The sequence below is a fragment of the Piliocolobus tephrosceles genome, chromosome 15, assembly GCF_002776525.5.
Source record: "Piliocolobus tephrosceles isolate RC106 chromosome 15, ASM277652v3, whole genome shotgun sequence".
Taxonomy (NCBI): Eukaryota; Metazoa; Chordata; class Mammalia; order Primates; family Cercopithecidae; genus Piliocolobus; species Piliocolobus tephrosceles.
This window is the reverse complement of record NC_045448.1, coordinates 61,371,067-61,386,171: the sequence shown is the minus strand read 5'-3', so window position 1 is coordinate 61,386,171 and position 15,105 is coordinate 61,371,067. Positions and strand designations below refer to the sequence as shown.

At 39.0% G+C, this 15,105-nt stretch overlaps 2 protein-coding genes and 2 pseudogenes across 4 annotated transcripts in view; 3 read left to right on the top strand and 1 right to left on the bottom strand.

Moving 5' to 3' along the window:
- Positions 1 to 8,144, top strand: part of PUS10 (pseudouridine synthase 10) — a 65,941-nt gene extending 57,797 nt beyond the window's left edge. For 2 of the 3 annotated variants that reach the window (XM_023228323.1, XM_023228322.1), the window contains exons 16-18: positions 768 to 910; positions 3,474 to 3,573; positions 6,143 to 8,144. In XM_023228323.1, coding sequence (XP_023084091.1) covers positions 768 to 910; positions 3,474 to 3,573; positions 6,143 to 6,181 — 282 coding nt within the window. In that variant the 3' untranslated portion in view covers positions 6,182 to 8,144. Of the gene's footprint in view, positions 1 to 767; positions 3,601 to 6,142 lie in introns of those variants that run through there. The other variant, XM_031934170.1, reaches the window with a different exon arrangement.
- REL (REL proto-oncogene, NF-kB subunit) overlaps positions 8,138 to 15,105 on the bottom strand; it is a 60,471-nt gene continuing 53,503 nt past the window's right edge. The window contains exon 11 of the mRNA XM_023228321.2: positions 8,138 to 8,288. Coding sequence (XP_023084089.1) covers positions 8,275 to 8,288 — 14 coding nt within the window. The 3' untranslated portion in view covers positions 8,138 to 8,274. The remainder of the gene's footprint in view (positions 8,289 to 15,105) is intronic.
- LOC111553474 lies at positions 9,497 to 10,675 on the top strand (annotated as a pseudogene).
- Positions 10,650 to 12,812, top strand: LOC111553473 (annotated as a pseudogene).

Sequence of the window (15,105 nt, the reverse complement as noted above, 5' to 3'; positions counted from 1 at the left end):
TGCTGATGTCCCACCTTCTGCAACCAGCCGTTTCTCACGCAGCCTGAAATCCCCACTCCTAGGTCACTCTGTTGTGTTAGAAAAAAAAGGTAAAGGGGCCGGACGCGGTGGCTCATGCCTATAATCCCAGCACTTTGGGAGGCCGAGGCGGGCGGATCACGAGGTCAGGAGAAGTGAGACCAGCCTGGCTAACACGGTGAAACCCCATCTCTACACAAATTAGCCTGGCGCAATGGCAGGCGCCTGTAGTCCCAGCTACTCGGAAGGCTGAGGCAGGAGAATCACTTGAATACGGGCGGCAGAGTTTGCAGTGAGCCGACACTGCGCCACTGAGCTCCAGCCTGGGCGACAGAGCGAGACTCCGTCTCAAAAAAAGGAAAAAAAAAAAAAAGTGAACAAAGGAAAGGCCTTGTCTTTAGGGCAACCCGATAGACCTTAAGGGCAGGCCAGAACTCCAGGGCCTTCACCAGTTTATTAAATATGAGAGTAAAAGAGACCTATTTGCTTCAAAGCCCTCTTTAAATGGCGAGGTTACTGGGGCCCAGAAAATGAGTAATGACAGACTGGCTTATGAGAAGTCCCACAGAGTTTGAACCTAACGGGACTCAATTCATTTTACCATTAATTAGTGTCCACCCCGTGATACAGATGGAGTTCTCTAAAGGAAACATCTGTGGTGAGCTATGGATGGTAAGGGAAGGGCTAAGATAGGCTTCACTGGGTGGCAAAGCTGTGACTCCGGGACTGTGTGTCACATTCTCCTCTAGGACTTAAAGATCGACCAGAAAACACCTTTGCGCGTGCTTCACCGAAGGCCCCTGGCTGTGCGAGCTCGCGTCATTCACTCCATGGAGACGCAGTATGTGGATGAGCACCACTTCCGCCTGCGCTTGAAAACTCAGGCCGGCACGTATCCTTCCACCTGCTGCACTGCCGCCATCGAGCCAGAACCCTGTTGGAAAAGTACATGCTGCCCTGGAAAACAGGGTCAGCTTGGTCTGGGAGGGATTCGGGAAAGGATTATACTGCAGAAGAATATTTTTGTTTCTTGGATGTGTTTTTTTCCCACTAAATTTGTTTTTCAAAATGATTCTAAACACTGAGGTAGCAGTGAGTTCAATGTCAGCTTTAAAGTTACGTTTCCTGTAATTGCAGTGTCTTACACAGTGCTGAGCGCATAGTATTCAGAAAATACTTTTGATGGATTCATTTGCTATCTTGACATTATTTGCAAGTCACGTATTTATGACCATATTTAGGTCTTTTCAACATTTCAAGTATTTGCCTCAGATGATTAAACACAGGTAGTAGTAGATGGGAATAGCACTACTTTACATCATGATCTTTACTTGGCCACTGGCCTAGTACAACAGAGAATATCTTTACGTGCCTTGTGAAAAAAACAAAACTAAAACGACTCAGATGACATATCATTAGCACCATTTTCAGACTGCAAAGAGCTTTGACTGTATTACAGAAAGGTTGAGATTCAGAGTTAAAATATCCATAGTCCAAGGCTGATAATTTGTTCATAATCTAACCTGACCTGTTATGATTTTTGTATCAGAACTGAGTCGCTGATTAAAATATATCAGGGACCTCTAACAGGCTTAGCTTTAGTTTACTTTTTGAAGGTCTTCCTAGTTTTTGTTTGCTTCTTGGTTTTATATTATTATGTGATCCAATAGCATGAAGTGACAAAGTGCCTTCTAACTGGTATAGAATTAATGATGTACTATTGTATGTGTGTGTGTATATATACACATACATACACACTATATATATATGGAAAAAAAGCAAGTTTTAATTACCAAATACCATTCTTACTATATTGCTGTAACTAGTCTGCCTGTCCTTCCCCACCAACCTGCATTCACTTCTTCCCCTGCGCCACCCCGGGACCTGGATTTACTCAGCTAAGCCAAGTATAGGTTATCTACTCTTAAAATCTTCTAAATTTTGTAATTTGCATCAATTTCAATTTAGACTCCAGTGGATAGATCTTTGTATCTTTGTTGTTTGGAGCATATTTGCCTATTATGGATGGAATTTCAAATCATGTATGTATTTTTAAAAATCTTCTTACCTAATCTTGGCCTTTAGTTTTGGTGGGCCAAGGAGAAATGTCTTTTGTAGAATATGATGTCTTTTCAATCCTATTAAAACATTTTTAGAACCAGCCATGTACATGTACTTAAGGTTTTAGCCAAGAAAGACTATGTGTTAAAGCTTTAGATGCCACATGGTAATACATAGAAGTATATGAATTTTTCACTTACTAAATTTACTTTATATATACCTTATATATTTACATTGATCAGTGCACTGAGATAGCTCATTTGACTTAAACCTTGTCCCTCTGGTTAGGAATAAGAACTTCTCTGGATGTTTTAGCTGGTTATTCTGGGGCTATTTGGTTTTCTCTCTCCATCATTGCTACGCAGAAGGGGATTCTTTAAAGAAAATGAGAGACAATAAATAACAATTGTTGGGTAGTTGTGAGTTTATCAAAAAAGACAGTTACTAGATAATTATGTGTCTTGTGCTTTAGTTAAAACATTTGGCAAAAGTAGAGTGAGTAAAACGTTCAGAAAGTGAGGACATAATATCAGTATATTATAGTATAGATTTTTCACCGTCTAGAAACAAATTTGTTTCTCTATTCAAGTTCCATTAATTATTTTCTACTAAATGCTGGTTTGTAGAACAAAACATAATGCTGCATTTTTACTGAATAGTGGCAAAAACAAATCTTTTAGATAAATATTGTCAAAGCTGCAGTACAGTCCTGTGTAAGGAATGTTAATCTTAAAAATAAATTCTAGAATTAGTTATTGATTTCAAAATTTGAAGACCTATGAGGGAAATACAAAGTTGCCCCTTAAAAAAAGAGAGAATTAACTTAGTTCTTTTGCTAACCATGTTAGCAAACTAGATGGTAGGTCTTTGGTAATCCTTCTGAAGAGCCGTCATTAATACTAAACTAATAGTCTCATTATTCCTTCCATCCTATTGCCTCTGGGTCATGTTACAATGCCATCATTGAGATCATTCTGTGTGTGGCGCTGTGGAAACCTACCATCTGGCAGGTGACAGTTGCCATTATTAAAAAATGGGACTAACAAGATGATAATATAGAAATTGTGGCCAAGTTGTTTTTTAATAAAAGCATTCAGCTATAGTTAATTTTTAAAATCCACATCCAAACCTTGGCACTTGGAGATGAGCTATAAAAAAAAAAGAGTAATGATTTTTGGTAAGTTTGATGTAAACACATTTCCCAGGCTCTGATGTTGGCTGCCAGCCTACTAGGAATCACCTTGCCAAAGCTTTTTTTTTAAGACACAAGTCAGAGCTCAGAAATAACCTCTCTTTTGTAACATTTATGCTCTTGTTATCATTTTTGCCTGTCAAATCTTACCAAATAGTTGGCACAGCATGCTGTCTTCATTTTTTCCTTAAACAAACCCCAGCTACATTAAAGAGTTTGTACATGGAGACTTCGGGAGAACCAAGCCAAACATTGGGTCCCTGATGAATGTGACCGCAGACATTCTTGAGCTGGATGTTGAGGTAAACCATTTTATTACGGAATGCACATTGGCAAATTGAGTTCAGCCAAAGTTATGCTCTTTGGCATTAAACTTTTAGTACTACCCACCTCCACAAGTATTTGAGAATGGTGAAAATCTCACAGTAACATTGTATTGAAGGGAGGGACTGTCTTTGGATTTTTTTGTTTGTTTGTTTTTAATACGAGGTCTCATTTATGTTCCTTGCAAATATATAGCTAATTTACTAACTGTGCTTTGTCAAATCTAAACCCTTAAACCAAGCAAGGAAATAAAGTTGTAAGTGTTCTCCATATGTCCTTTGGACTCTAGAGAATTCATTCCCATACCTGTTGCATTTTATAGACTTTAAAGCAGCCTATTCAGAAACATTGATTCACAAGGGTAAGAAAGTGAGGTGAGCCAATGGTTCTTCATAAAAGCAGTTCTATAAGGACCCCTGTGATGTGGTCCAAGTTCTCTGCTCTTATAGTCTGAATTGAAACAAGGTTAAATTCTAAAGTAATTGTAAGAATGGTTCTGTCGGGCAAGTCTCCATAAATATTTCATTTGAGTATCAATAGGTGTTGAGTCACGAGTAGTGTTTCTTCATGAAAATCTGACTAGGAATAGAGTACCTCCCCCACTACTCTCCCCAGAATCTTAGGACTTGGGGATTTGTACTTGGGAATAATATCAAAGTTATAGAAAGAAGTGGGCATAGTTGCCCAATGTGAAAACGTATATGGTAATCAAATGATCACTGGAGTAGTATTTCCCTACTAGCAGTTCTCTCAAGTGCTCTGGGATTAGATTAGCTCCTGCAGTACAGCCAGTGATTGTGCCCTCAAGGTTGCAGGGAGCCTCTTCAGTGAAACTATCATTTGGAGGAAGACAACCTTCTGTTAAAGAAAATCTCTACTCCATTTTTTTTTTTTTTGAGACAGTGTCTTGCTCTCACCCAGGCTGGAGTGCAGTGGTGCGATCACGGCTCACTGCAACCCTGACCTCCCAGGCTCAAGCAATCCTCCTGCCTCAGTCACCCGAGTAGCTGGGACCACAGGCGTGAGCCACTATGCCTGGCTTTTGTTGTTGGTGTTGAGATGCGGTCTCACCGTGTTGCCCAGGCTTGCATTAATCTTTTTTTTCCTTAATTCTCAGAACAGTTAGGAGTGTCAAAGACTCACAGGCCAGTGTTTCTCAACACTGACTGCCCACTGGAATCACTGTGGAGCTTTGTAAGCACTACAACATGCCTCCCTCCACATACAGAGAGATTGTGATCAGTCATGTTTTATTTTCAGCTTGAGAAAACACTCATTAATTTACATTTGGGTGTTTGGTATATGGCTATATTCTGAAACAGAACCAAAATATCTTCTTGAGATTTGTAAAAGACACATACACATGTAGCTATTTAGGCTTTTCTAATATCTTTTTTTTTGAAGCCAGTACATGAAGTGACTCATGGATTAATGAAGAAATTTTCAGTAAATAATTTCACGTTTTAAACTTTAAATGTCAATAAAAACCACAGATACAGTGGGGTTGTTTTTTTTTTTTTTTTTTTTGCTTTGTTTTTAACTTTCTCTTAAAGTAGATCCTCTAGCCTTTGATAGATCTGGTATATGTTTATGTGGAGACAAACAGTCTGTTTACTGTAATTTCATTCTGACTCAAAGGTCAAGGTTTTGTCCTAGAAGAACAAAATAAAGGTACGTAGAGATAGATGAACTGGATTTTAAAGAAACAGAAATTCTACAGAAGTGAAGCACAAAGATCCTTAATCCTTTTCTAGTTCCAGGTCATCTTTCATAATCATTTATTTCACATTTTGTTGCTATGTTGCAAACAAGACTTATAGGCTACTTGAGTATTTGTTCAATGCAAGATGAGAGAATGAAAATGATCAGAAGAATGAAAGTTTCTGAGACTTCTGAAGGAAAATGGGTGTAGTCACTTGAATTTGTTTGCTACTTTGACTCATAAATACTTTTTTTTTTTTTTTTTTTTTTTTGAGATGGAGTCTCATTCTGTCGCCCAGGCTGGAGTGCCGTGGCATGATTTCAGCTCACTGCAACCTCTGCCTCCTGGGCTCAAGCTATTCTCCTGCCTCAGCTTCCTGAGTAGCTGGGACTACAGGCGTGTGCCACCATGCTCGGCTAAATTTTGTATTTTTAGTGGAGACAGGGTTTTGCCATGTTGGCCAGGCTGGTCTTGAACTCTTGACCTTGAGTGATCTGCCCACCTCGGCCTCCCAAAGTGCTGGGATTAAAGGTGTAAGCCACCACATCTAGCCCCATAAATACCATTTAAAATTTTTAAATGTATTCTCTTATCAGTCAAAAAGCACAATTAATAACCAACTGAGTAGCCAAATACTGCTACTCAATTAATTCAGAAGACCTCAGGTCCAAGAAATCCCTAGAACAGACTTGAGGGTGTTAATTTATGGTATTCAATAGCTCTTTTCTTCAAATGCAATTTCTTCTGTTGCATTATATTAAAACTATTAAATTTATACAGCATTACCAGCAAATGCTTACCACAACAGCAATATCTGTTTTAATGACTTCTTGTCTCCCTTTTAGTCTGTAGATGTTGACTGGCCACCTGCTCTGGATGACTAGCTTTCAAATTTGGAGACAAAGAGTAGGGTTTTCCTGGCATGGTGTGGACATCCACGGAGCACACGCCATAAAATGGCTGTTTACCCACCATAACGGTGTCTTGGAAACCATTTGGATCATGTTGATCTATATAATTGTTAATTTGTTGTAACATCTCAGGATCTATATATGTGTATATTTTGTGTTAAATTGTTCCAAGGATGTCTTAGGATTTTTCTCATTCCCTCTCTCACCCCCACAAACCAAACTATGAATAATGAAATAATTCTCCTTAATTCTTTCATTTAGAAAGGTACACAAACAGGACACATTCTCTCTTAAGAAGCTGTAATTTCAGCAAGATTTCCCTCCACAAGAGACATACTACCTTTAAAATCATGTTCTAATTTTCAAAAATTATCTGAATAAAAGTTATATCTAGATTTATGCAGCATAATATCCTATAATATTCTAAGATTGCAAATGCAAATCTGACATTATTGTTTTTCCCAGGAAGCCTCAAACGAGCTATTACCAGTGAAGTACTTTTGGCTGTGATTTGTCATAAATCTTAACCAAACTATGAATAATGAAATAATTCTCATTAATACTTTCATTAAGGAAGAATTTTGACAATCTAAAATTGTCAATACATTTTTCCTGTGGAGGGAAAGTAAAACCATAGGAACCATGGCATGCCATGTTAGGAGCCTTTCATAAATCTTTTAAATAAGGAGAAACAAGTGCCTTTAATAACTTCAATCCCAGGGTTAAGAATTTGAAAAACTGAGAATGCTAAACAAAGATATTATTTCAGAATACTTCAATATATTATCCAATTATAAACATTTTAATGATACCTTATTAAAGTAGATAGGATATTGTCTCCATTTTATAAATATGGAAACCAAAGACTAGAAGTTAAATGACTTATCCAAAATTGTTAGCTACTTCTATATTGAGGACTAGCACTGAAGTTTCTTGGTCTCCAGGGTCTTTCTAATAAGCCCTATTATTGAGCACCTGTTTGTGTGAAGGGGCAGCTATGGATGCCATTTAAACTCACGTAACTGAGAATTAACTTTTGGAATGTAGTTACCAAATCAAAAAGCTTACCAAAAAATAGCCCAAGACTATTTAATGCAATCTTATATAGTTATCATTTGTTATTAAGTTAAAGCTCAGTTGGTATTACAAAGGGGAAAACGTTAAGCTAAACCTAAAAAAAATGAATGGGCCATTAAATTGCAGAAAGGAGCCTCATTACAATTTCAGATTTGAGTATAATTTCCATCACCCTAATTCAACTATTTGAGCTTTTTTTAAGAATACATGTGACTTGACTAGTATTACTCACTGTTTCTCATCTCTGTATTAAACATAAATCACAGATATCAAGATTCACTTTAGATATGAGGAAAATGGTTTTAATGGACACAAAGGAGTCTGCCACGTTGGAACCAACATGGTTTCATACCACGTTGAAACCATGTGTTTGATATGTGACTAACAGCAAATAATTTTTTCACTATTGTCAATGCCAATGCATTGAAATGCCCAGAAAATGAGAAAAGGATAACAAATAAACTTTTGATAAAAAGGTAAGATTTTCTGTGTGGATGTTTCTCAGTTTCTGGGACAATTTTGCTACAAAAGAGACTTAAATAATTTAGGAGGTAGTCTTTTGCATGGTATTTTTGGCTTAGCTTTGAATTCAGTGGACCTGTAATGTGTAAGAATGAAGAACGTGCTTAGCAAACTGAAATGAGACTTCTATTTCTTAAATTTCTATTCCTGAGATTATACAAAATTTCAAGCAAAGAGTAAGCATTAGCTTTAAATACTTCTTCCAAATGTTCATAGAATTTTGAGACAAAGATTGTTAAAAATTAATGTTTGTCTTTGTTTCAGGCAGAACTGGGAATATTAAGTAGTGAGAGTGCTACAGTTTCCCTTTTGCCTACATAAAAGCATTTTAAAATTAGTTTTATGATTTCTTTGTAAGCTTTATTTAAATTCGAAGTCTTTTTCATAACACTTAGAGAAAGAGCCCTTTGTACTTCTTAGTATCTCTTTGTCCCAAATATAGTCTGTGGTTTATTTTAGGAAAAACATCAACTCTGGATACCTGGAAAAGTCAAGAGAAAATAAAAATGGCAAAATGAAAAATTTCCAAGTAAGATAACCGGTTACAGTTGTGAGTTATGTGAAGTAAATTTAGAAGTTAAATTTCCATTTTCTAAGAGAAAAACATCTTACTTGGCAGATCTTTTCTTTTGGAGCTAATTATTCTTTAAGTCCACCTAAGAGAATGAACTTTGATATCAGCTTTTCTGATTTTTTAACAAAGGCTACCCTTGTTTATTATGAAAAATATTACTTTTATAATTCTATTTTGAATTTCTAAATTTTGAAATAATTCCAAACTTACAGGAAAAGTTGCAAGAAAAGTACAAAGAACCTTTTCCCCTGAACCATGGAGTCAGTGATGCCTCATGATCTTAAAGGCTTCAGTGTGTAATTTCTACAAATGAGGACATTCTTTTACTTAACCACAACACAGTGATCAAAATCAGGAAATTAACACTGATATATTACCATCTAACCTACAGACCCTGTTCAAGTTGCCAGTTGTCCCATCAATGTCCTTCATAGTCAAGTGCTCACATTGCATTTTGTTACATCTCTTTAGTCTCCACCACTCTTACAAGTTTGTCTTTCTTGACTTTAATTACTTTAACATTTTTTAAGATTTCAGGTCAGTTATTTTGTAGACCGTTCCTCAATTTGGGTTTGCCTGATGTTTCCTTTTTGTTAGATTCAGATTGTACCTTTTTGGCAAGAAAACCACAAAAGAGAGATTGTCTTCTTCTTGCATCTTATCAGGTGTCACACAGTTTTGATTTGTCCAGTTTATTTCCTCTGCACTAACCCTGCAAGGGGCTTTTTCTCTAAGATCTGATGTCTTTTAGCAGAAAATGGTATTTAGAAACCAAAATCTGGGCAGTAGGCATGCTCACTGTTTTGTGCCATTGCTATTCCCAAGCCCTCTCATGGAACACAGCTAGGGAACAAACATGAATGCATGTGCATGCACACACACACACACACACACATACACACTCATCTATACATCTCTGTATCTACACATACTGAAAGCTGTAAGAGTTTATACCAGTACTTCCGATTCCAACCTTATTCTAGTTTTCACCCTTTCCAAATTTGTAATTCTCTTCTCTGACTATAAGAAATCTGGCTCCTGCTTTTTCCCTGCCGCCACCGAGTTGTATAGAGGTGGAGTCTCGGGTGCATTCAAGATTTGGCTTCACTCGTAACCCACTGCCATGGCCGAGGAAGGCAGTGCTGCTGGAGGTGTAATGGACATTAATACTGTTTTACAGGAGGTGCTGAAGACCGCCGTCATCCATGATGGCCTAGCACGTGAAATTTGCAAAGCTGCCAAAGGCTTAGACAAGTGCCAAGCCCATCTTTGTGTGCTGTGTGTGCTTGCATCCAACTGTGATGAGCCTATGTATGTCCAGTTGGTGGAGGCCCTTTGTGCTGAACACCAAATCAACCTAATTAAGGTTGATGACAAGAAACTAGGAGAATGGGCAGGACTCTGTAAAACTGACGGAGGGGAAACCCTGTAAAGTGGTTGGTTGAAGTTGTGTAGTAGTTAAGAACTATGGCAAGGAGTCTCAGGCCAAGGATGTCATTGAAGAGTACTTCAAATGCAAGAAATGAACAAATCAATCTTTGGCACACACATACACAGACACGCACTTAAAAAAAAAAAAAGAAAAAAGAAATTTGACTCAGTCCTCCTCAAAAATAACCAATCTATTGCTGCCTCATTATTCAGTCCCCTCCCTGCTGCCCTCAGACGTTCTCCTCAGGCTCCACACTGCAGCCCTACACTAGGCCACTACCACTGCCCCCTGTGGTAACATCTTCTTGCACTTTGTACAGAACAAGCAAATGGCTTTTGTCCTGAATTATTCAGGAAGGGAGGGAGACAGGTGGGAAGGAAGTCAAGAAGGCAGAAAATAAAAATCGTTTGATACCACAGAAATATGAAGGATCAAAAGAGATTATTAGGAACAATTATATATTATATGCCAACAATTGGATTGCCTAGAAGTGGACAGATTTCCAGACGCATACAACCTACCAAGAATGAATCATAAACAGAAAATCTAAACAGACCAATAGCAAATAAGGGTCACCATCACTCTGAGGAGAGGACAGTAGGTAGGGAAGCAGTAAAACTTTTAACTTGGAGCAAAACCATGCTCTAGGGAAACATTATTAGCATCACCAGCAACAGCAGCAGCCATCACTGCTGCCAATACCTGCAAATGGGAAAAAGGCCAGCAGCCAAAATGAAGGCTTGACTATTGACCCGAAGCATTTTAGGAAACCAGGAAAGAAGCCCTTCACCAAACAAAGCTATTTCTTTGTGGGAAGTGTTCCTTCTGAGGAGGAAATGAGGAAATGTGAGAAATACGGGAAGGCAATTTCACAGAAAGAGGATTTAAATAAACAAAAAGGAAAAATGAAAAAATTAAAAACAACAACAACAAAGAAACATGGGAAGGCAGGTGAGGTCTTCATAAGGATAAAGGCTTTGACTTTATGCACTTGGAAGCACAAACCCTAGTAGAGATTGCCAAAGTGGGTCTGGACAATATGCAGCTGTGTGCACTCTGCCTGCCATAGTGCATCCCTTACAGTCCGAAACCTTCTAACAAACTTTTGGAAGAAGCCTTTTCTTTATTTGGCCAGGTGGAGGGGGCTGTAGTCATTGTGGATGATCAAGGAAGGCCCTCAGGGAAAGGCATTGTTGAGTTCTCAGGGCAGCCAGTTGCTCAGAAAGTGCAGGACAGATGCAGTGCAGGCTGCTTCCTGCTAACCACATTTCCTCATCCTGTTACTGTGTAGCCCATAGGCTAATTAGGTGACAAAGAAGGACTTCCAGAGAAGCTGGTTGTAAAGAATCAGCAATTTCACAAGGAGTGAGAACAGCCACCCCAGTATGCACAGCATGGCTTTTGAATATGAGTATGCCATGCACTGGAGGGTGCTCATTGAGATGGAGAAGCAGCAGCAGGACGAAGTGGATCACAATATCAAGGAGGCTCATGAGAAGCTGGAGATGGAGATGGGGGTTGCTTGCCTTCATCCATGCCAGGTCATGCAAATGAGACAGGATTTGATGAGGTGCCAAGAAGAGCTATGGAGGATGGAAGAGCTGAACCACCAAGAGATGCAAAAACGACGGCAACTGGAGCCCATGTGAGAGGAGTGCAGGCACTAGGAGGAAGTGATGCACTGGTAATGGTAGGAAAGATTCACCGGAACTTTCTCTGATATAAGAGAGCAGGAGAGACAGCTGGGCCAGATGGCTGTGGGAGGTGCTATGGGCATAACAGAGGCACCATGCCCCCTGCTTCTGTGCCAGCTGTTACCCCAGCTCTTCCAGAATCTGAACCTATGATGCTAGATTGACCTCACCAACAACGGAATGCTTTGGCCAAGCTGCTGCAATGGAAGGAATTGGGGCAATTGGTGGAACTCCTCCTGCATTGAACTGTGCAACTCCTGAAGCTGAATTTGCTTCAAACACATGTTGCTGATACTAATAAAGTTACAGTGTCTAGTTCCTGAAAACCTTTAAAAGGACCCTATTTGGACTAGTCAGATATCTACCCTAGAAAAGTGAGATTCCTCCCGATAGTTAGGTCTACACTATCTATACTGCTCTAGGGAGTATTTTGGAGGAAGAGAGCAAGGGAGGAGTGGTATTTAACAAACCAGTTCTGTGTGGTATACTGTTTAACTGATCAGTTCTCTGTGGTGCATTACTGAAGTCTCAGATGTGACTGTTGAAGACCTGGGGGAACCGCGGTGAAATGAATCCAGTTAGAGACCCATTAATCTTGATCATTCTTTTTTTCTCCATCCTGTTTCATTTGCTTTCTTATCCATACACTACCCAACCCCAGAGACACCGCCACATATACCACAAAAAACAAACCTCCTCCAATGACCTTTGCCCCACTGCTCCATTCACTCCCAGGTGAGAATTCAGGCAAATAAATGTCCACAGAGGTCACAAACAATGTACGTATAGTTCTTTTATATCCCATATATTATCCCTTCATGTCCTAAGGAAGCCATTTTCTCTTAAAGATTTTCATTTCAGTGTATCTTTTTAAAACATCTTGTGTTAACTTGCCTCAATCTTTTTCTTGGATAAGGACGACCCAGGAATGGCCCTTTTGTGTCAATGATGTTGCTGTTCACAACTTTCCTTGATAGGCCTAGTACAGTCTTGGAAACAGGGTTGCTGGATGCTGAAGGTCTGAGAGTAGCTCTTAACCTTGCCTATCTTACTTAGTAGTTATGCTGTGCATATTTAATGTACTATGTTTGATTTGTTGCTAATACCTTAAATTTGAAGTTTTTCTGAGAAATGGAACAGCAATGCAGCATCACTTATTAAAATACATTTTAAGCCTTAAAAAAAAAAGGAGATTGAATCAGTAATCCCAGCACATTGGGAGGCTGAGGTGGGTCAAGGTCAAGAGATCGAAACCGTCCTGGCCAACATGTTGAAACCCCGTCTCTACTAAAAATACAAAAATTAGCTGGGTGTTGTGGTGTGCACCTGTAGTCCCAGCTGCTTGGGAGGCTGAGGCAAGAGAATCATTTGAACCCGGAAGGCAGAGGTTGTAGTGAGCCGAGATCGCGCCACTGTACTCCAGCCTGGTGACAGAACGAGACTCAGTCTCAAAAAAAAAAAAAAAAAAAAAAAAAAAAGTCTCTCATCAAATAAAAGACCCAGAACCTGACAGCTTCACTGCTGAACACTATCGAACATTTAAAGAACTACGGCCAGGCACGGTGGCTCACATCTGTAATCCCAGCACTTTGGGAGGCTTAGGTGGTAGGATTGCTTAAGCACAGGAGTTTGAGACCAGCCTGAACACCATAGGGATAATCTGTCTCTACAAAACATAAAAAATTAGCTGGGTGTGGTAATGCATGTTGGTAGTCCAAACTACTCAGGAGGCTGAGGTGGCAGAATTAATTCAGCCCAGGTGGTGAAGGCTGCAGTGAGCCGTGATAGTGCCACTGCACTCCAGCCTGGGCAACAGGGCAAGACCCCCATCTCAAAAAAGGAAGAATACCAGCCTTTCTCAAACGCTTCCAAAAAATTGAAGAGGAGGGAATGCTTCCAAACTCATTTTACAAGGCCAGCATTACCCTGACACCAAAGCCAGACAAGGACACTATTAAAGAAAACTTGTCAATTAGACTGTGGCAAATATGAAAAAAAGAAAAAAGAAAGCTACAGGTCAATATTTCTGATGACCAGAGATGCAAAACTTCTTTTTTTTTTTCTGAGACAGGGTCTCCCTCTCTTACCCAGGATGGAGTGCAGTGGTGCAATCATGGCTCACTGCGGCCTTGACCTTTCAGACTCAGGTGATCCTTCCACCTCAGCCTCCTGAGGTAGCTGGGACTTCAGGTGCACACCATCATGCCCAGCTAATTAAAAACAAAAAATTATTCATCTAGGCAGGGTCCCATTATGTTGCCCAGGCTGGTCTCGAACTCCTGGGTCAAGCCAGCCTCAGGCCTTGACCTCCTAAAAGTGCTGAGATTACAAGTGTGAGCCACAGTGCCTGGTCAAGATGCAAAAATTTTCAACAAAATACTAATAAACCAATTCAACAGCACACTGAAAAGATTAATCACCATGACCAAGTAATATTTATGTCAGGGATTCACAGATGGTTCAACATATGCCAATCTATAAATATAATATACCACATGAACAGAATGAAAGACAAAAACCATATGATCATCTCAATAGATGCAGAAAAAGCATTTGACAAAATTTAACATACTTTCACGATTAAAGCTCTCAACAAATTAGAAGGAGTACACCTCAAAAGTAAACGCCATATGTAACAAACCCATAGCTAACACCATACTCAACAGTGAAAAACTGAAAGCTTTTCCTCTCAGATCAGGAACTAGACAGGGACTTCCACTCTCATTTCTGTTTAACATAGTACTGGAACTGAAGTCCCAGCCACAGCAATTGGGCAAGAGAAAGAAATAAAAGACATCCAAATTGGAAAGGAAGGAGACTGTCCCTGTTTGCAGATGATGATCTTATATATAGAAAAGCTGAAAGAATCCACCAAAAAGACTGTTGGAGCTAATAAATTCAGTAAGATTGTACGCATATCAATATACAATAACCAGTAGTGTTACAAAAAATAAAATACTTAGGAATAAATTTAACCAAGAAGGTAAAAGATCTCTACACTGAAAACTGTAAAACACTGATATAAGAAATTGGAGACATAAATAAATGGAAAGATACCCCATGTTCATTGATTGGAAGACTTAATATTGCTAAAATGTCCATACTAACCAAAGTGATCTAAAGATTCAGTGTAATCCTTATCAAAATTCCAATGACATTTTCCACAGAAATAGAAAAAACAATCCTAAAATTCATATGGAACCACCAGAGACCCTGAATAGCCAAAGCAATCTTGAGCAAAAAGAACAAAGCTAGAGATATCACACTACCTGATTTCAAAATTACTACAAAGCCATAGTAATCAAAACATTTTTATACTGGCATAAAAACAGACAGGTAAACCAAAAGAATAGGAAGAAGAGCCCAGGAATAAATCCATATATTTACAGCCAGCTGATTTTTTACAAACATGTGAAGAAACGTAATGGGAAAAGACAGTCTCTTTAATAAATTGTGCTGGGAAAACTGGATATCCACATGCAAAAGAATGAAGCTAGACCCTTATCACACACCATATTAAAAACTCAACTCAAAGTGACCTAAATCTAAGACCCAAAACTGTAAACTATTAGAAGAAAACACAGAGAAAAAGCTCCAT